The sequence below is a fragment of the Annulohypoxylon truncatum genome (genome assembly GCF_022578515.1).
Source record: "Annulohypoxylon truncatum strain CBS 140777 unplaced genomic scaffold F4807scaffold_5, whole genome shotgun sequence".
Classification (NCBI taxonomy): domain Eukaryota; kingdom Fungi; phylum Ascomycota; class Sordariomycetes; order Xylariales; family Hypoxylaceae; genus Annulohypoxylon; species Annulohypoxylon truncatum.
In genome coordinates this window covers 304,587-325,203 of record NW_025953791.1, presented here as the reverse complement: position 1 = coordinate 325,203, position 20,617 = coordinate 304,587, and the positions used below count along the sequence as shown (strand labels likewise).

The 20,617-nt window shown below is 46.9% G+C and overlaps 7 protein-coding genes and 1 non-coding gene across 8 annotated transcripts; 4 read left to right on the top strand and 4 right to left on the bottom strand.

The window, feature by feature from the left end:
- Positions 1 to 1,930: 1,930 nt before the first annotated feature.
- Positions 1,931 to 3,732, top strand: F4807DRAFT_457030 (CoA-transferase family III; the record flags this gene model as incomplete). Its single annotated transcript, XM_048000976.1, has 2 exons — positions 1,931 to 2,339; positions 2,402 to 3,732. 2 exons carry the CDS (start codon positions 1,931 to 1,933, stop codon positions 3,730 to 3,732), a joined length of 1,740 nt encoding a protein of 579 aa, XP_047857464.1.
- Positions 3,733 to 6,205: 2,473 nt separating this feature from the next.
- F4807DRAFT_t26 lies at positions 6,206 to 6,303 on the bottom strand. The gene has a single exon. It is a non-coding gene; the product is annotated as a tRNA-Val (tRNA).
- A 1,187-nt stretch (positions 6,304 to 7,490) lies between these two features.
- On the top strand, positions 7,491 to 9,122 carry F4807DRAFT_450092 (MFS general substrate transporter; the record flags this gene model as incomplete). Its single annotated transcript, XM_048000088.1, has 3 exons — positions 7,491 to 7,529; positions 7,796 to 8,527; positions 8,601 to 9,122. 3 exons carry the CDS (start codon positions 7,491 to 7,493, stop codon positions 9,120 to 9,122), a joined length of 1,293 nt encoding a protein of 430 aa, XP_047857463.1.
- A 1,363-nt stretch (positions 9,123 to 10,485) lies between these two features.
- F4807DRAFT_471491 (uncharacterized protein) lies at positions 10,486 to 11,767 on the top strand (the record flags this gene model as incomplete). Its single annotated transcript, XM_048002927.1, has 3 exons — positions 10,486 to 10,548; positions 10,637 to 10,854; positions 10,914 to 11,767. The coding sequence occupies 3 exons, from the start codon at positions 10,486 to 10,488 to the stop codon at positions 11,392 to 11,394; spliced, it is 762 nt and encodes a 253-aa protein (XP_047857462.1). The 3' UTR covers positions 11,395 to 11,767.
- Positions 11,768 to 12,400: 633 nt separating this feature from the next.
- Positions 12,401 to 14,479, top strand: F4807DRAFT_412156 (small subunit of ribonucleotide reductase). The gene is made up of 3 exons (XM_047996765.1): positions 12,401 to 12,652; positions 12,745 to 12,990; positions 13,057 to 14,479. The coding sequence occupies exons 1-3, from the start codon at positions 12,623 to 12,625 to the stop codon at positions 14,011 to 14,013; spliced, it is 1,233 nt and encodes a 410-aa protein (XP_047857461.1). The 5' UTR covers positions 12,401 to 12,622; the 3' UTR covers positions 14,014 to 14,479.
- F4807DRAFT_412155 (signal recognition particle 9 kDa protein-domain-containing protein) lies at positions 14,480 to 15,565 on the bottom strand. Its single transcript, XM_047996764.1, has 2 exons — positions 15,291 to 15,565; positions 14,480 to 15,201 (listed from the first exon to the last, which is right to left on the bottom strand). Exons 1-2 carry the CDS (start codon positions 15,360 to 15,362, stop codon positions 14,752 to 14,754), a joined length of 522 nt encoding a protein of 173 aa, XP_047857460.1. The 5' UTR covers positions 15,363 to 15,565; the 3' UTR covers positions 14,480 to 14,751.
- F4807DRAFT_412153 (WD domain-containing protein) lies at positions 15,566 to 17,350 on the bottom strand. Its single transcript, XM_047996763.1, has 3 exons — positions 17,118 to 17,350; positions 16,825 to 17,059; positions 15,566 to 16,754 (listed from the first exon to the last, which is right to left on the bottom strand). Exons 1-3 carry the CDS (start codon positions 17,271 to 17,273, stop codon positions 15,973 to 15,975), a joined length of 1,173 nt encoding a protein of 390 aa, XP_047857459.1. The 5' UTR covers positions 17,274 to 17,350; the 3' UTR covers positions 15,566 to 15,972.
- A 1,549-nt stretch (positions 17,351 to 18,899) lies between these two features.
- Positions 18,900 to 20,322, bottom strand: F4807DRAFT_412151 (uncharacterized protein). Its single transcript, XM_047996762.1, has one exon. The coding sequence runs from the start codon at positions 19,805 to 19,807 to the stop codon at positions 18,941 to 18,943; it is 867 nt and encodes a 288-aa protein (XP_047857458.1). The 5' UTR covers positions 19,808 to 20,322; the 3' UTR covers positions 18,900 to 18,940.
- Between the last annotated feature and the right edge of the window lie 295 nt (positions 20,323 to 20,617).

Below are 20,617 nucleotides of genomic sequence, written 5' to 3'. Positions count from 1 at the left end.
GGGAGATAGCGGCATATTTATTCCTCCTTTCGACAGGTGGGCTGTGGACTTTCTCGAGATAGTTGGACCTTGGACGATACCAGGAGTGCGGACTTTTTCTTGATATCCCAGAACTTAGATCTGGATGAGATCCATGTGAAGATCACAGGGTCCAGAACCGGGTTATTCCTTTTTTTAACCAGAGATCTGACTGTTGAAGAAGATATTAAAAAAGTGACTGGTCAACTCCGTATCCACAGTACACAGCAAATGTCTCGGGTTGGATTTTCAATTATTGGACTCCCTACTGATTCCAAGTGAGATGAGTAAGATAAAATCGAACCCAGGGTCTTTTGGATTATGACAAAACTCATAATTTGTGTATGACCTGGTGTTCGTCCCCGGTCAACTTCAACGTTATTATTAAACTCAAGGTAGAATCTAGATAGACTTTAGGCTTTTGCACGTGTAGGTGGGTGTAAGTAAGGCACGTTGTACATAATACTCCGTACTCCGCAAAATATAGTTCGTATTAGGGGCAAAGAAGGTCTCGCCCTAGCAGTTAAACTCATCGGATAGTGCACCTAAATGGCTACATGGTCCAGGGGTTAGATGGGACGGGTCGAGTACCGTACGATGGAGTACATGCCAAGGAAAGAATTTATCGGTATTGTAGCACGTACTAGTAAGTCAGATAAGTAGAATTAAGTATTCCGTCTCATTTCCCATATAGGGCATATCCAGGATCCACTATCTAAGGTCTCTAAGGCGGGTTCTCCATTTTTGAGGCTCAATCATCCTCAACTACAAAAACTTACCTAAGACCTCTTCTTCACCGTTTATGAACCGGCCTTCACGTCCCAGAGAAGTAATCTAAGACAAGCTGCCAGTGTCAGTTTTCTGAAACCTGACGTGCCACTGGAAACCGTTGGATACCAACCCATCAGGATTTTACAGTTTTACAGGGTCTAGATGGATTCGCATTTCTCGGATGAAGCACCCGGCCCTCGCATCCAAGACTCCAGGAATCTCGTGGCTAATTTGCCAACTGCTCGATATTTCTCGACAGCAAACAATCTGAATAGGAAATCAAGTCGGTACTCGGAATATGCACGCAACCCTGTGAATCAGATTTCTCCAAGATCACTCGCACCATATTCCCATCATCCCGTCACAATTGACGTGAGCCGGCCCGCATTCAGAATAGGCTTGCCTTATCTACCGACATCATGTTGACGTCGGTAGCATTGGGTATTTTAAACTTAGCTCGCGGCTATTCATTGCCAGCCGCCTAATTCGTTCACTGGAGACGACTTAGAGTCATCCACGCTCAAGACTTTTTCTCCTTATCTCGACTTGAATACTGATCGTCCACTAGATTCGGTCAGCCGCCGGCAACTCTTCGAAGTCATATTGGCATCTTCATGCGAATATGCCTTACAGTTTTACATCCACAAGAATGGCTCCCGCGTCTTCGGGTGTACTGCGAGAATTGACGTGTTAATACGCTTGGCCTTGGCTATCCTTAGTTCACCACTCCTTAAACAGTCCGGCACATGTTTGACCTCGAGTACATTGGCTATGACAACAGCCCATTAGCCTCAGTGACATGTTTTTATCCCTTACATACATGTATGATTTTGCTAGACGAGCCCTTTCAGGCCTTCTGATCGGCCATGTTTTGCTTGCTGCTTCTTAGTCTAGTTTTTTTTCTTATCACTTATATATGTCCGAGTCACGATCTCACCGACAGGCTATTTCGGTGAATTGCTCCGAATCTGATGAATCACAATATGTCTGCATACGTACTGTCATTTGTAGTTCATATTTGCTAAAGATCTTTATTTTAAGTACTTTAAGTCGCTATGTGGCGCACTCTCTCCTATATTCCTCTCTTCAACCTTAGTGCAGACATACTTATATCGTTATACCCTATCATACTTTTACCATCATGACCATCAGACAACTAAAAACATCGCCACCTAGTGGTCTGGTGGGACTCAAAAAGCACTCTGTAGGTGAAGGTGCGAAGGATGCCTTGAGACAACTTTTGAGGGCCGCAAAGACGGAGCTTCCAAAGGAGTTCCTGAAATACGCTGATCGCGTTATGTTCTTGAGAAATTCTCGTGCAGGGGATACAGTATGCTTTCCGTGTCCCCTGCGTGAACAAGAAACAGTAGCGGCACTTAAAGCGCTGGAGGGATGCGCTGCCGCAGCTATCACGGACGTTCGGGGAGCGAAGCGTGAAAGGGCAGTCAAAGTCGACCTAGAACGTGTGACCTCATTAATAATGTCTGCTTATATCACCAACATCGACGGCTTGGATAAGTGCAACCCCAAGACCAAGGAACGAATCCCGGGTTCGTCTTGTATATCCACACTAGGTAAATTTAGAAACAGTTATGCTAACCAAGATACTAAGACACCGACCTAAACAAGGCGCAGTCAAATTTATATCGCCGCCTGTCAGCAGGCCTATACGAGACCAAGAATCGAGGTGAATACTATCACATACACGGATCGTTAGAGGCTACCACGACTCTGGAAATGATTGGCCTTCCCGCATTTCTCCCCGGTCTGACAGATTACCACGATTGTATTAACACCATAGAAGGGGCGGTCAGACGGTTTTCAGGAGACGAGTTGGAAAGGCTGAATCGAGAATATCGGCAGGCAGGTGTCCCCGTTCTTACCAATGAGAAGTATCAAAAGACGAATCATGGCCGAGCGATGGCGTCTCTTCCGCTATTTACAGTGAAGTCTTTGGGCATGGATACGCCACCTGTCCCCTTTACAGAATCCACAAATGGGCCAAGTCAGTGTCTGCAGGGACTTCGTGTTATTGAGCTGTGTCGGGTGATTGCAGGGCCAACTATCGGCCGATCCCTAGCAGCGCATGGCGCATCCGTGTTAAAGATTACATCGTCGCAGTTACCAGATGTTCCATTCTTCCAATTGGACGTCAACACCGGCAAACACACCACATCCCTACATCTCAAGAACCCGCATGACGTCGCTATTTTTGAATCTCTCCTTGAGACAGCAGACGTGATAATTGATGGGTACCGACCGGGAGTTATTGCTAACCTCGGTTATCGACCCGAGGATCTTGCAGCAAAAGCAGCGCGACGCGGCAAGGGTATCGTTTATGTGGCAGAGGACTGCTTTGGCGGTACCGAGATAGGCGCCGAGTGGGCCGGCCGGCCAGGTTGGCAGCAGATCGCCGACTGCGTTACGGGCGTGGCATGGGAGCAGGGCCGGTTCATGGGTCTTAACGAACCGGTCGTCCCGCCCTTTCCTATGTCTGATTACGGTACGGGATGCGTCGGCACTATCGCGGCTCTCACCGGCATATACCGTAGGGCGACACAAGGAGGAAGCTGGATCTGCCGAACTAGCCTATCACAGTATAACATCTTCCTCTTATCCCTCGGTACGTATCCGATCGACGTCAAAGACCAACTCCGTCGCGAACACGACCCTCGTTTCTTCGAACTGCGCCATAACGATTCCGTCGACGAAGTTAGCCAGCGAGCTTTAGCCAGTGTCAAACATCTGCATCCGGCGCTATTTGCAAGCCATACAATGCAAAGCGCATATAGCGAAGCTTATGGCGGAGTAGTGACATGGACAAAGGAGTCGCTACAGGTGGACGGAATTAAGATCGGTCATGTGAGACCGACACGGCCTAATGGATATGACAAGCCGACGTGGGAAGATTGGGAGAGCGACGAGACGCTATTGGATGCTTGATCCCATCCCTAAGACCGGCGGAGGAATATTTAGGTTTTACGAAGGATCTACTTACTATATGTGGTCGCACCGCAGTAGCGGCGGTTATCGTACTTTTTTTTTTCATTTCGACATAAGCTGGCGTCGTGGAATTTGTCGTAACTAGTGTTACATGAAAAGCATTATACGAACTCAGCTTCGGAGGACATCACTACTCTTTGCGCGATGTTAGCAAATTTCAGCTTGGACGAGCATAGCATCGCGTTCACCTCATAATTATCTTACTACTTTTCTTCCTCATACCACTTTTCTCATATCATACCTCACGGATCAATCAATTATGATTGAATCTGCTTTACTGATGTGATTTATAATAAAAAATAAAACTTAGACTTAAAATTAGGAGACTGCATAAAAAGGGGTTTCCGGCTTTTCAGCACGAGGTATTGATGTAAAGTAAAAAGAAGCGCAATATATGACGTCTCAAAATTGATAATTTGATAGTACATCAAGGAGAACAGTAAGCACATGACACCACGAAACGAAAAAGAACCAAGATATTGCCGGATTCGTTAGCTCAATTGACGACAGTGGTAACGCAGTCCCTCCCAAATCGGGTCCTAATAACCAAATAGACCCTGTTCGAAAAGCCCTTTTGACCTATTTATGACCTATCACCGAATTCTAAATCGATATCACGAGAGTGAGGAGAAGGTCGAGTAACCAACAAGAACCCGGCGGTGTGAAGGAGGAGGTTTCTGTCCGTAACTAGCGAGACTAGTTGCGCCGTCGTACTACAAGATCTGTTATCTCTCGCGAATGACGCATCGTAATCACGACTACGCCTCGATCCTCTCTCCCCGCAGGATTTGAAGTTACCTACACAAGTTCCAAGGTCGTCAATATAACACGTCTCGTCCCTAAAATAAAGCGCCCCCTTTTTCTTTCCCCAGCATAGGTACCTGCAGGCCATGTTCTAATTCGGTTCTTTTTTTTATACGAGACCGCGACTCTTGGCCGGCGCGAGAATCAGGCGATCTTGATCTGCCCTACCGACCTCACTTGCGCAATCTACTTACACAGGAGACGCACGAGGCCGGCGGTCTGAGGCCGCCTGTTGGCTGGAAAGCCCCCAGCTGTCGCCGGCTAGGTGCAGGGGTTTGGTCGAGGGGGTGGGACAGCAGCTACCCGCATTACAGGACCTTCGTCACGAGCCCAGCTCGTCGGACCAAACCGCTTTGTAATCCAGCTGCTCGTATTCCTTCTTTTCTTTTCTTCTTCTTCTTCTTCTTCCCCGCTAGGCGAATTACCTACATCCATACCAGGTTCTAGCTGATGACCGGAGGACCCATCTAGATGCCCGACGGGCTTCTGAAACCGTCGTAGTATGTCGGCCAAGGCGTCACGGCTCCCCCGTGGTAGAGGAAGCCGGAGATGAAGGAGCGTGATGCAAGGCTGTTCCCCCTCGTCGAAGGGACTTACATCTCTGACGCGCCCCCGGGCCTATGCAGCCACGTAGCCACGTCTCTTACCTAGGTAGGTATCTACCAAAGCTTGCTTTGGCTTCTCCTTCACTTGGCATCAGCAGTTTTCTGTATCCGGTAATCAACGTAGAACCTATCCCCGTCCCCTCGAGTCGGGGGCGACTGTGACGTACGGCGACATGCTCGCGGATATTGCCGCGCCCACGAGCCCATTTCCTTCCTGCCACGAGCCGAAAGTGCTATAAAATGGCGTGAGAAGATGCGGAGTGACATGTGCCACTGGAATTGGCTCGTAGATTAGGATACTATCTGTCAGCGCCTATTTCGTATCTGACGGGCGATCTGGAGAAAGACCGACGTCTGGCGTTGCTAGTGACGCTGCGTGTCTCATTCATATATCTCTTTAGTGTGGTTATATGGATGCAAGAGAATGACAGCGAGTCTCATAATGCAGTTATCATGTCACTGACATCTAAAACGGCTTTCTGCATTGATCATCGCTTTTGTTTCATTCCTCTTTCGGTCCGTTCTTATCCGAATAAGTATGGGATGAGGATGTGATGGTCTGACTGCGCTATTTATCATGTATCGATGACTTGATAATAGACTGGAGTTAATTGTATGATATTTCAGCCACAAGAAAATGTCAATTGGATTGGACGTACACTATGACTGATATGTGGTCGCGTATGTCATAATTCACTCTCTCAACCTGGAAGAATCACAAAGGAGTTGACTTATCTGAATGTGTTATCGTTTCCATATAGTACATATATGAGGCTTTTGAGTGTAGTATTATCCTCTATCAAAGTGAATCGATGTTGTTTTGGAAAGGTTCACTATTAAACATCCTGACAGCCAGTAAGTTAAGTAAAGTTCCAATGACGTATTCAATCACATGGACAATAAAACAAGAATGACCATTGAACAATTGGCCTTAAAAAAACAATCTTCTTGAATTACCTATCTGAAAGAATCGTCGGGTTCAACATCAGAAAAAGCAAAAGAAATAGTCACGCCGTGGATCGAACACGGAACCTTCTCGGGACTTTGTAAGTGGGAACACATCAATGTGAACGAGAAATCATAACCATTAGACCACGCGACTGTTGACAAATCGCCGCTTATTGGGCAAGATATACCAAACTCACATAGCACCCCACTCAAACATCCCATTAAACCCACGAGAAGATAGCGTCAAATAGCGTAAAAACCCGCCCTTCAATACATGGGTACCTACCTACATACACTAGTACCTACAGTAGGTAGTAACATTCTACATGAAAGAACTTACCCATTTGTCAATATATTCTTCAAAGTTTCATCCAATCATTCCAAAATGTATAGGCTATACCTTATTGCAACATATTTCGTTATCTTTCCTATGTGGCTGCGGAACGACTCTATTGGGAATATTGGGAACAATCGAAAGCTCGAGAGGCCTAAAAGTCAATGCATCTCACCTCTTCTCAAATAGGATCAAGCGGTCTAACTCACCTTCACCCTATCAGCAAATACCGGTACCTTCTTTCCCTACTCCCCGTCATTCCCATTACAAGATAGCCTCCGGCATTAGGACGCAGGAAGATACGAGCCTGGAGCCGCGAAAGCATCAGTTGCCAATGAAGCTTCAAAGCACGTCGGTGTATCAGAAACGAAGTGGAGCACAGATGATACTCGTCTCCCAAATCGATCGAGCCCAACTCCCACCGAGGATCTATCCAGATCAACCGAAGTAACGATGCGGAACCTTGACAAATGCGATTGACCATACCTGGAATCGTAGCATTGCGTCGGACCGAGCTTTCTCATTCTCCTCGTAGTATCTCGCAGCGCAGGCACCACGGACGAATCGGCAATCGCGTAATCAGAATCGATTCTTTGACTACTGACTTACTCCAGCGCAATGCAAAATTTATCCATTCTGTCCATTCTGGCATATGTAAAAAAGAGCTAGGTCCCATCATGACCCCCATTGCGACCTTGACTATCGCCAACCTTAATATAACACGCCGTCCCTTGATAGGACGAGAGGGGTGTTAATCGATGCGAGATGGGGCATTTCGGCGCTCCGTTCCCGTTCCGGTCCCCGAAATAATATCCCTTTGCTGGTCTCAGGACCTCGAAAAGTTGCACGGTCGGACCTCTATTGCACACCTACTTACCTGCTCCTCTATCCTATCTTCACTGTGACGCCCTTTTGGTGGAGTTGTTTGCAATATCTCTTCATGTATTCCGCATGTGCGACGGCAAGGGAAATAGCGATGTCGGAGCGTTCCGAATTACAACCCCTTAATGGCATCTTTTGGGCCGATATTTGAGTTTTGCGTCGTTGTCAGTTGCATATGTTGAATGACTTATGTATATAACCTTCCCGTTCCATAAGGTTTCATCTGCATTGGAAGCTTCGTACGTGGTGAACTGTCTTGTTGCTGCCCAGTATATCTAATTGTCATAAACCTCGGACATTCATGATTTTGTGTTCTCCTTACTACCAAATAATACCTACCTGAGCCCAGCCAGGAGTCGCAAACATGAATAAGCCACCCGCCGATAAACCTAGGGAACCACCCCCTCCTCCCTCTGTCCTGCTGGGGGAGGAGATAAGACCGACGTACTCTACTTCGTCGGCGATACCTGTCGAAGAGCCACCGGATGGCGGATTCTTAGCTTGGTCTCAAATAGTCCCAGGTCACATCGCCAATATGTTATCCTGGGGTTATGGAACAGGGTTTTCTGTATTTCAACTATATTATAAGCAGTCCATGCATTTACCGGCTTCTCAGGTGGCCTGGGTCGGTTCGATACAGATTTTTCTCTGCTTCGAGGTCGGTATGATCTCCGGTCGGCTCTCCGACGCCGGATACCCGAGACTTTTATACGGCATCGGAGCCCTAGTAACCGTGTTCGGCATGTTCATGACCAGTCTCGCAACAACGTACTGGCAGGTCTTGCTCGCACAAGGATTCTGCACGGGAATTGGCGGTGGTTTAATGTTCATGCCAGCGACGGCCAATGTCGCTACATATTTCAAAAAGAACCGGTCACTTGCCGTCGCCCTGAACGGATGCGGGTCGAGCACTGGCGCAATACTGTTCCCGGCTCTCGTCCAATTCCTTACACCAAAGTTAGGCTTTGGATGGGCGGTCAGAATATGCGGGTTCATAGGCATTTTCTTGTCCGTCATCGGATTCTTCCTCTTAAAGCCGCGGAAACTGCGAAGAATACCGGCTCCCATTTTCGACTGGAATGCCTTCAGGAACCTCCCTTATTCCACGTTCTCTGCCGGCGCGTTCCTCATATATTTCTCCCTATTTACGATGTTAATATACGTGAGTTCCCGATGGTATCATTTTGGTGTCGGATTGTGGATGGTGTACTGATTATGGTTACGGTTTTCTATAGATCAACTCATTTGCCCGTGAGAGCATCGGACTGAGCAACCAAGAATCGATCAACTTCGTCCTGGTCACGAACGCGGTTGCTATACCGGCTCGACCCATTTTCGGCGTGATCGCTGACCGCTATGTCGGCCCTGTCAACACATTCGGCATAAATTGTATTGCGCTAGGGGTCATGGCGTTTGGTTGGATAGGTGTGCATACACGATCAGATATGTATGCCTATTCCGTGGTGATGGGGTTTGTAAACGGAGGCGCTCAAGGGATCTTTAGCTCGGCCGTTAGTAGCTTCGTTAACGACGTCAGGAAGATGGGTACGTGGATAGGTATGGTATTCGCGCTTTGCGGGTTTGCTACTTTGGCTGGCCCTCCTACTATGGGTGCCATCATCGATACCAGCGGAGGGAGGTATATATGGGGGCAGCTCTGGGCAGGATTAACAATTGTTATCGGGGGTCTTTTTATCCTCGCATCATCCAGAATGGTGATTAAAGACCGAGGGGGGAATCTGTGGACTAAAGTCTAAAAGGGGCCGGGATAACCTAGGGATTGGGTTGGAATATTGGATTGGACCTTCAAAAAGGATACGCGTACAACTGTACAGGGAAGTACAGTAGGTAAGTATCCCATGCCAGCGACTAAACAAAGCCCCAGAAGCGACGCAAAATTGCAGGAAGTCATGAAGTCAAATGATTAAGCGATATATAATTTCAGCAATAGCTAATGTAATAGACCTGTGGTTGAGCTGGTATATTACCTCGTTCGAGGTGGATAATTGGATAATGTGTGATTAGCTTCGTATGGTGTTTCAAGTGTCTCTTGTGAGAGGTATTTGTAGGGACTAGGAAAGTTTAGATATATCTTCTAAGCGATTGACTAGATTTTGACGACGCAGAGGATCATATCTGCGTGTATGTATGGATGTCCAATATGGAGGCCTCGAGAATATGTAGCGTAGGGGTTGTAGAAGATAGCAATTACATAATCCACATTCATGATATTGATGCTGTGGCGGCGTGGCTGAGCAGTTGGTACTAGTATCCATAAAAGCCACACAGCCACATCATCCATCAATTCATAGCAGGGATTCCAAGCCATGAAACGCGGCAGATCTAATTAACCTTAATTGCCTTGGTCATGCCTTAGGTAATGCATTAGTTGCGTCTGTAGCTTGACACAATTGACATCATCATTCGTCTGAGCTGTTCGCACATCATACATGCAACCATACAACCACACAACAATCTCGCAAGTTCCACGGTTGGCTGCCTCAATTTCACTTCTACACTAGCAGTTCAAAAATTGAAAAGGAGACATCCAATCCTTTCGGCTGCTAGCTCGGTCGTACAAGTTATTCCGAGCCGAAGAGAGCTCGGTTCAGGTTTCATTTAGCTCGTCCTTCAGGCATAGTAGCTTCTAATTGGCCGAAAGGGAGTTGGCACTGATGCAGATCGATCATCAAGGCGAAAACTTGAAAACCGTTACAGTACCGGTGTTTATGTCATTCGTCATTAGTTGTCAGTGCAGGTTTTAAGGAATAAAATTCTGTTGGTAATGATACTATAATTTTCATCTCTTTATATTTATCTTCCTTATCACGTCCAGCTCTTTGTTAGGAATTCTGAATGTTTCAGAAGGAAGGCGTGATTGGAAGCGGCCGCCCAATTGTCCCTCTCTACTAGCTTAACGAACCCAGCGCTTAATCCAATATAACCCAATATCAATACTTTCTCGAGCTAAAACGCACGACGATCGCTTGCTTATCTGTTCAACTACACAGTACTACTTCGCATACCTCAGCACCTACCTATTATCCTTCTTATCCTTTTATTTTTCAATCCGTCTGCTGCTAGGCAGTCAATCGCATCTTACTCCAACTCTCGGACAAGATGGCGGCGATGATCGCAAAGAAAATTCTCAAGGAGACGGCCGGCAACCAATTTGGATTAAAGGTAGGTGATGCTGCGCTCCTATCAACGCTACTTATGCGTTGCGCCCGATAATATAGAGTACGGAGCACGCTAACACAACATACTACAGGACCCATACTTCGAGCAAGTTCCTGCGACGAGACTGGACGGTAGACCATCGAAGACGAAGACTAAGAAAGTCCGCAAGGCTTTGCCGCCTGGTCTCTCGGAACATGATGCCCAGGTTTTGACCAAGGTGAAGAGAAGAGCATACAGACTGGATATGAGCTTTGGTAGTTTTATGGGGTTGAAGTTAGGATGGGGTAGCCTTATTGGCATTTTGCCATTGTGAGTAGCCCCGTTCATTTTGGGTCATGATTATGTGCTAACGGACGTTGAATTGGCAGCGCTGGCGATGCTGTGGATGCGCTCCTTGCGATGATGGTCGTCCATACTGCTAAACAAGTAGAGGGAGGACTCCCGACTCAGATATGGGCTACGATGTACATCTGGGTAATCATTGATTTCATCGCCGGGTTGGTTCCCTTTGTCGGAGATATCGCAGATACTCTCATCCTCGCCAACACCCGCAATGCCATAGCGCTGGAGGACTACTTACGTAAGAAGGGCAAGAAGAATCTTCGCGCTAGCCATCAACCGGTACCCGCTGTCGACCCCAGCGACCCTGCCGAGTTCGATCAGTTCAACGCTCAGTCACAAGAGCGCACGGCAGATTATCCTCCGCAAGAAAGTGGTGTCGCACCCGCTCAACCGCCACGACCGGGTCAAGCAAGGGTTCGTGACGATCGACGAGGCTCCGGTAGAGGCTTTTTTGGCCTAGGCAGCCAACGATCCCGCCCAGGCGATGTTGAGATGGGGACCCACTAAGAGCCGAATACTGTGGGGTTACTTATGGGATAAGGTCGCGTAAAGTGCTTGGAGGGGCTGTTACGCGTCATGCTGCCATACCGTGGACATGGGGTTTGACTATTTGACTTTTTTGGGTGGCAACCTGTGGCATCGGCGGTCGGTTTGCTTGTCTTCTTATTAATCATTGCGGGTGTTTCAGAGCCATGGATCCATAATACCCATACCATCAGTTTGATAGATTCACATATTGCGGGGGACATGGCACATTCAGGTGTAACGGCAACAAAGACAAGGGGTTTATATGCAAATGATACCAAAATACCAGAAACATTGATACGGCGGGAAGATTCGTAGCTAAACACGAGACAGTGGTTGAGATGGTTAGATATCCCAGACAATTTATCGGGATTGACGAGAACGTAACCTTCCGAGTTATCTTATTCTAGTTCATGATGTACTGTGGCGTCAATGGTACATCTGTATTTGAAGTGTACCTAGACATATAGGTAAGTATACCTGTGTATGGCTCGTAGTCCGAAGACGCTGTCCGACATTTTGAACTTAAGACCGATATTAGGCCCGGGATTGAACCGCTCAGAGTCGACGATGACTACCAGGACAAGTAATCATTACCTGATCTTGAATCAGCTAAGAACTAGGGATCCAATCCATTCCTTTTTTGATCCATTGTTTATCTCACGACTGTGATCTGATAACTTTAGTTGGTGCTAATGAATCCCTGTTTGTAAGACCTGAAGCCAGGGCTGGCTTGGCAGGAAGGGACCGAGTTGGCCGAATTTGCGAGCCTCCTGCACTTTTTCACAAAGATACTGTACGCTACTGCAAAAAATTGAGCTGGGGCTGGCTAGGCGGTTTCCCTCAGATCCCATTGATGTCCGTGTCTCATTGGTACGTATTCGGGTACCTTTGGGAAAGTGGTACCAAAGTGGTAGTGAAGTGGGTAGCTAACCCCTGTTCACGCGCGAAAAAATGTGGCGGGGTGTTTAGTCGCGTCTACAATCGCGTCTTTTTCTAGTGATCCGTGCACGTGACTTGGCGTAAAACGCCCTTTTAAAAGATCTTGGTTCCGACTAATTCTCTACACGGTTTTTGTTCTGCATCCATCAATCAAGACCAATCTTTACACTTAACGCGTAATTGTTCAATTGACTTTGGTAATTATCATAACTCAATTGTCAATCAGCAACCTACAACTACAATACTTTTATCTAACTTACACTTCACAATGTCTACTGAGCTCACCCCCTCCAAGAAGGTACGTGACGTCGTTCACCGATTTTCAAAATTTTCGTCGACATCATACATTCTGCAAATGGTCAATTGGTACTAACGTGTCATCCTACACAGACTGCTTCCGCTTTCGAGTCCTTAAAGATGGAGTCTCCCATGAAGAAGCTTGACTTCGGCAAGGAGAACGCCCCCATCGACGCCAGCGTCGATGCTATCTCCAACGAGATCGAGTCCCAGAAGCCTATTGCCACGAAGGAGGAGAAAGTAGCTGTTGCTGAGACTATCAAGCCCGAGGAGGCTGATGAGCCCATTCTCCAAGAGAACCCTCAGCGATTCGTCCTGTTCCCCATCAAGTACCATGAGGTGAGTGACGCGTCCAACACGCGTAAAGTGGTTTTTGACGCGACATGAGCTAATATCGAGATACAGATCTGGCAGATGTACAAGAAGCACGAGGCATCCTTCTGGACTGCTGAAGAGATCGATCTGTCTAAGGATCTCCACGACTGGAACAACCGACTGAACGATGACGAGAAGTTCTTTGTCTCTCACATCCTTGCCTTCTTCGCTGCCTCCGATGGCATTGTCAACGAGAACCTCGTCGAGCGATTCAGCGGTGAAGTTCAGATCCCCGAGGCTCGATGCTTCTACGGTTTCCAGATCATGATGGAGAACATCCACTCCGAGACATACTCTCTGCTCATTGACACCTATATCAAGGAGCCTGCCCAGAAGACCCATCTCTTCAATGCTATTGATACTATTCCTTGCATCCGCCGAAAGGCCGACTGGGCCCTCAAGTGGATTGCTGACAAGAAGTCTACCTTTGCTCAACGTCTAATTGCCTTCGCTGCTGTCGAGGGTATCTTCTTCAGCGGAGCTTTCGCCTCCATCTTCTGGCTCAAGAAGCGTGGCCTTATGCCCGGTCTGACTTTCTCCAACGAGCTTATCTCTCGTGACGAGGGTCTTCACACCGACTTCGCTTGCCTGCTCTTCACGCACCTCAAGAACCGCCCCGGCAAGGACGTCATCGAGAAGATCATTGTTGACGCCGTCGCTATTGAGCAAGAGTTCCTAACGGAGGCTCTGCCCTGTGCTCTGCTTGGCATGAACTCCAACCTGATGAAGCAGTACATCGAGTTCGTCGCTGACCGTCTACTGGTTGCTCTTGGCAATGAGAAGGTCTACCGCTCTACCAATCCCTTCGACTTCATGGAGAACATCTCCCTTGGTGGCAAGACTAACTTCTTCGAGAAGCGCGTCGGCGACTACCAGAAGGCTGGTGTCATGGCCAGCACCAAGAAGAACGCCTCCAACGACGATGTTACGGCGACGGAGGGCCAGGGAGAGAACGGTGGTGACTTCACCTTCGACGATGACTTCTAAGCTCATCGCATAAAATACCCCTTTCTCTTACCAGTTCTCGATACCCCCTTACCTCTTGTACCATATTTGCCTGCGCCCCACACCTCATACACGTCCTCGCGACACTAGCTAGAGGCTAGAGGATATATAATGCAATAGAACCGGCGAGCAATTGCGTGGCGCGCGGTTGGATCCAACAACTCCACCATATATGGAGTGTTGGGTTTTCTTTTCCTATGTCAACATTAATGAATACATACGGTCATCCGAAGGAGTTCAGGCGTTGGGGCTCGCGATCGCTTTTTTCGTCGTCACACTTTCGGCCATCGAAAGATGGTGAACCGCGACGGAGGAGGCATGCAATGAATAAATCAATTGATCAATAAGATGATGGATAGGCGGAACGACTTGATGCATGGAACGCGGATGTAGTTAGCTGAAGCTGGAAAGACAGCTGGTGATATAATGCAATCACGATGAGGAATATCCTATGCAGTCTTGATTCAGTGACTTTGACTTGGTGTCATGTGTTTTAGATATCCGTAGGCTTTGGCTCGACCCCCTGTTCGTATTCATGGCTATATGCCAAAATGCCTGGTTCTTGCTCAAGGAGGTTCCTTACAGAGGTAATGTTGCTATCATACGCAACAAAGAGTTAACAATTCAGGATCTCGACCGTAACCTTAATATCCCTTCCATCAAAGAGAGCCACCACATACTCCCCCCTTTCATTTTCCTTTCCCCCTTGACGTCTCCAACTCATTTCTTCCCACGCTTCTTCTTCCCCTTGCCCCCGCCTCCACCAGCACCACTTCCTCCACCCTGCGCCTTCCCTTCACTCTTTCCCTCGCCCTTACTCTCAACCTTCGCACCCGCACTTCCGCTTACCGCCGCCTCGCCCTTCTCCTCCGCAGGCGTAGCGCCGACGTCGAACATGACCTCGTCCGCGGCCTCGGGCAGCGGCAGCGCGGCCATGCGCGCGCCGAGCGGCTGCCCCAGGCTGAGGATCAGCCGCGACACCTCGGCCGCCTTGGTCGTGCGGTACTTGAGGCACGCGCCCGAGTGCGGGTCGTACGTCTTCAGGGTTAGGGAGCGGCGGGGCGCCGTTGCCGTCGTCGAAGAAGCGGGTTGATCGGTGGTAGAGGTGGTGCCCTTTTTTATCCGGCGGGATTTGGGTTTCAGGATGCCGTATGTGGTTGTGATGCGTGTCTGGGGCTGTTGGTTAGTTGTGTTGGTCTAAAAATTGAGGAGATTCAAGGGGGGAGGGGAGGGAGGGGCGCCGGGAGGAATAGACGTACGGTGCTTGGCCGCGCCTCGATGAGCAGCGATGACTGGTGCAGCCATTCCTGGCTCGTTGCGTAGTACGGCATTGTTTCTTATGCCGCCGAGTTTTGCGCTTGTTGCTTGTGATAATATTCGCCGATGTCCCGATCTTATAGTTGTAGTCGTTTTCCCCACAGCGCTAGTAGCAGGCTCGTGGTCTCGTGCTGTCGAAGTTGATCGTGAAGTTGGAGTTGGAGTTGGACCTGAATTTTGGCGCTATCCACTAAACGAACGAATACGTTTTGGTGATTATCGGTAAGCGTGGGGCGTAAACAGGGATTAGTTTGGGAGCTCTATGCAGGACCGCGGGGTAGCTTCCAGCCTCATCCTAAATTCAATATGGATAATTACATATCTCACTTAATAGGCTTGACTTATTCATTAAATGTTCTTCTCCCTTCACTTTCAAGCACATTATTATACGAATCAGAATTCCATTTCTAGAGAAATCAAGCAATCAAACGATGCCATTTTGTACGCCACCAACAATGCAAATGGGTATCTTCCGTAGGTAGTGAACCGCAATATTCCCCTCCTGTATTGTATAGATGTGACAGGCCAGATTCCAACTTCTCACCTACCGCGGCAGTAATGATTGTGAAATATCTATCGCATCATATCATGGACCAAGACTAGGTATCTGTCTGGGTCTGCCCCCTAAGCATGTGGATCCGGTAACCAAAACACCAAATCTTGGTCCGCCGATGCGAAGAAGTTGAACCGAGGGTTCATGGCGATTACCGCGGCCGGCCTCTCGTCCTCTAGTACGTGGATCGGTTCTAGAATATTTTCGGAAGTCTGGCCTAGAGTGTCCCACACGACAGCACCCTTCTTCGTGCCGCCGATGACGTATCTTCCATCTTGGGTGAAGCAACAGTCACCACTACCCTCGACGTGACCCCCGTTTGGTCCGCCGCCATTGGTCATATACTCTTCCCCGGCACCTAATCTGCTGGTGCCGCCCTCGCCTTTATGTAGGAAGGCCTTGAGGGTGCCGTTGAACGAGTCCAAGAGGAAATGACCCTCGCCCTTCGTGCCTAGCAAGATGGAGCGTCCGTCATTTGCGAATTCTAGCTTGGTCCAGCCCTGCAGGGTATTATTTGTAGTTACGGGGGAGACTGATTCCATGACGTCGAATTCTGCGAAAGGCGCCTTGTCGAAGTTGCGATGGTCGTAGAGCAACACGGAGCCTGTGGTAGGCGATCCTACCGCGAAGACTTGTCCGCTCGGATCCCAAGCCGCAAGGTATGGAAAGTTGAGATACAACATCCCGGTCTCATTTTTAGTTCCAGCATTCCATAACCGAATCGTGTTATCCTTGCTACATGAGATAAAATCATCGTGGCCAGGATGCATCGCTAAGCATGTAACCGCAGCAGTATGGCCCTCAAAGTATCGTAAGAAGGTATTGTCATGGGTTGTCAAGTATCGGATCGCATCTACCCAAGTCCTAGCATTAGCATATCTTCAATTAGAAAGGGAGAGCGCCTAGTCTCTGGTAATCCGAACCATTTTGTTTTGTACTTGCGTAGATGATACTCGAGCTATTGTGGGTGAACTTCGCAAGCTTGGCTCCATATTTCTTGCTCAGTAGTTGCTTGTCGTGTTTACCCTCTCGTACCTTGTAAATCTGGATTGTCTCGTTGCTCTCGGATGTCATCAAGAGCTCGCCGGGGTCATCATAGTCGAGACTGAGAACGTAATGTTGTGAGCGTCCATCTTTCTGGTCACCGCCTTTAAATAGCTGTAGTTTGTATAAGCCACTATTTCTGGACCTCGCAATCAGCATGGTGGGATGTTACCTTAGTAGGCCTATAATTCGCGATAACTTCGGTGGTGGTTAAGGTACTAGGCACTCCCGTACCCAGAGTACGAGTGATGTTGAGCGACGTGGACGGAGTGCCATTGGCGGGAGATGAAGAGTCGGGGAGATCGAGGTCCATTGGCGTCGACGCCATGGTGGTAAAATATGGCGAATACACCAAAATGGTATTGCGAAATGGAAGTTGGAAAGTTACGAAAGTTGTAAAAGTTTAGGAACGCGACAAGGCTCAATTGCAACCAAGTTCAGGATGAATTCTTGGCAACAATCCATCTTACGTACCTAGTTATGCGATAAACGGGATGGAGCTAGTATTTATACCGTAATCCACTCTATCGGTGCTTTTTGACTAAGCTTCAGGGGAGTACATAGCTCACATGAAAGTCACCCCTGTACCTGAGCTAAAAATCTAACCTAATATGGGAATAATTGTCGGTGGGGCGCAGGGATTGAAAAGGTCAGTGATTGGATGCAGTAACAGCGATTATACCCCACCCGTTTAATTGAACTTAATAATAAAAAAAAAAGAATTTATTTTTAAAGTTTAAATTTAAAAATATAATAAAATAAAAAAAAATTAAATAAAATTATTATAAATTATATAAAAAAATTATTAAATTTATAATAAAATAAATTAATAAAGTTAATTTATTAATTAATTTATTATTAAATAATAATTAATAATTAATTAATCGATAATTAATAATTAATTCATTTGATATTTAGTAAGCAATTCTAAATTTGGTTAGCGTGCCGCAGATCCGGAATCAAGCGGTACATCATCCATCATACAAACCCCCATATAATTTTAAGTATTCCCTAAGCCCCTCCCACAACAACGAATTCTTGACTTGAATCAATTATTCCTCAACCAAAACGTCTTCAATCGAGTAAAAAAGTATACCACTCGAAAGCTAATTGAATAAACTATTAGAGGTATTAATTGCATGTATTCTATCTTCGGATTGAATTAGCTAGATTAGTTGAAAGCTGAGCTCTTGTCGGCGCGGTGGTTTCGGGGGCTTTAGAGGGGCTTTGGGGGGCTTCGGGGGGCTTCAAGGGAGCTGTCGCAGTAAGAATGCTGGCTCAGGATTTAAACCTAAATAACTCGACTGAATTAATAGCTTTCAAAGTGCAACAAGCTTTATTGAGTAAAGCTCCCAATGAGAATTCAAATGATATAATTTATAAAAGTATACGATTCAGTTTCGTGGAGGAATAATTGATTAAAGATAGAAGAATTTTCGAGCGGGCGACGGAGGGGTTGAAACTTAAAGAGTACTTAGCTTTGTATGTAGTATTATATAGCAGTCCATGTACCGTTTAAGCGCTAATTTTTAGCTGCGGCTAACTAAATACAGCAAATCTAGCAAGGATTACATAATAAATCCCATTAATGTTTAATTAATTAAAAATTAATAAATAATTAATAATAAATTAATTAAAAATTAATAAATAATTAATTTATATTATAATAAATTTTTATAAATAAATAATAATTTTAATAATATATAATTTTATATATTTTATATTATTTTTTATAATTTTTTATAATTTTTAATTATTATTTTTTTATTTTTTTATTTAAAAATATTTTATTAAGTTTAGCTAAACCAGGTGTCGGGGATACCTTGACGCGTTACCGTTGATTTTTCCCTTATTAGGTTAGCTGTTTAGCTCAGGTACAGGGGGGGCTTTCACCTGATCCAAGTACTGGCTTCAGGGCTTCAAGTCATACGTATTATGTCATAATCAATAGTATTTCAAAACATGCTCAGCTTGCAAATGAAATGTTATGTTTTCCTACATCACGACAGGCCTTTGTTCCATCGTGCCCTCAGAATTCGTCTTCCTTGAGATCATACCCATTTGAATCGCCCAATCGTCACGGCCAGTCTCCTTTATGAGCTGCTCCGCAAGATGCAACCGCCTTTCATATTTCTGACTAGTTTCAACATGTTTAACAACATACCCGTGCATCATAAGAGTTTCTGTCATGGAGTTTGTCAACGCGAGCAGTCCCACTGAACCGCCTAAAAGAGCTAATATAAGAATCTTCCCAAATTGCGTCACGTTGCTCACCAGGGCGGCAGCGAGATATACTACAAGGGTAGCAAGGGCGGTGGCCCAACTTTTAATCATGTGTTGGTCTCGAAGCCATTGCCCGGACGTTACGGCTTTGAGGTGGTCCACGTCTCCCTTGATCCTGACCCAGCGATCTTGACTGAGCAGGACCAAAAGATCGCCCTTTTTCCCAGGCTCCAACGCACCGAACCAGTCTGGCTTAGCCCTTCGACGGATAACGATAATGTTACATAGTCGGGAAGCCATGAGCATCAGGACAACTGCGAGACCCCACCAGTCGTGCGAAAAGCCCATGAGAAGGATGACGGCAATGCTCCACAGCACGGCTGCTCCGTATGCCAACGCTGGAATAAGCGGCGTATTGGAAGATGAAAATAAGAGAGAAATAGCCCGCGCGTACCAAGGACCAGATCCGTCGGATTCGTTGGCCTTAGAAACGGCTAACGTCGTTAAGCAGCCAGTTCTACCCATTTTCTGCAGGTAGTACACGGTGGCGGGGTTCTCAATGCGAAAGACGAACCCCGTCGTGAGGGCACCGCAGGCTGGATACTCGCCGCCGTTGAGACTAGTTGAGTCCTGCTGCATGTGGATTCCAGGACAAAGCACTAAGGTGTCCAAGAGTGCGGCCGTGCCTGTGAGTACTGTCCGTAGTTGAATAGTGGTAAGATCCGCAAGAGCGACAAGGCCAGTAGCGTCAAGAGACACATCGGGAGTCTTCGGGAGCAAGGGGACCCCGACGGAACGCTGAAATAACTTCCAAGTTTGTCAGCGATACTATATTGGAAAAATTAAGTGTTTACTCACGTTCATGGTTCGAGACAGATACATGGCTCGTACTGGTGCAACTTCTAGGAGCTAAAGGTGTTGTGAAAAACAAAATGGTTGAACTCGACAGCTTCGACTATACAGTTAATCACAGAGTGAATTGCTAGCGTTAAGTATACGAGGTTCAATAATTATCTCGAAGAACATTCAAATATGGCTTCGGATCCATTACATAATAACGCCATGGGCCAGATAACGGCTTGATGTCTCAAGGTATGGAAGCCTGCCTCAATTATTACCAACTCTAACATTTCAAGGCTACCTGCATCTGATTCATTGTAGCAGCAGAATGTAGCTCGCTACATAACTCCTCATCGGACTTCTCACCGGGCTTGCCATCGGGCCTCCCCATTAACACCATCGGTATTCTTTGGTGACCAGCTACATCGCGTAACCCTTCCTCATCAAAATATATTCCGTCAAAGTGCAAAATAACTTCAGCTTGGCTGAGTTATTGGAGTCGTGCAACTGGAATTGACAGCGGGCAGGTCCTTTTTTCGGTAAGTTTAGCCCCGAATCTGTCCGGGAATCCTGGAAGCGGCTGAATATATCAAGCCATTATCACTTGCT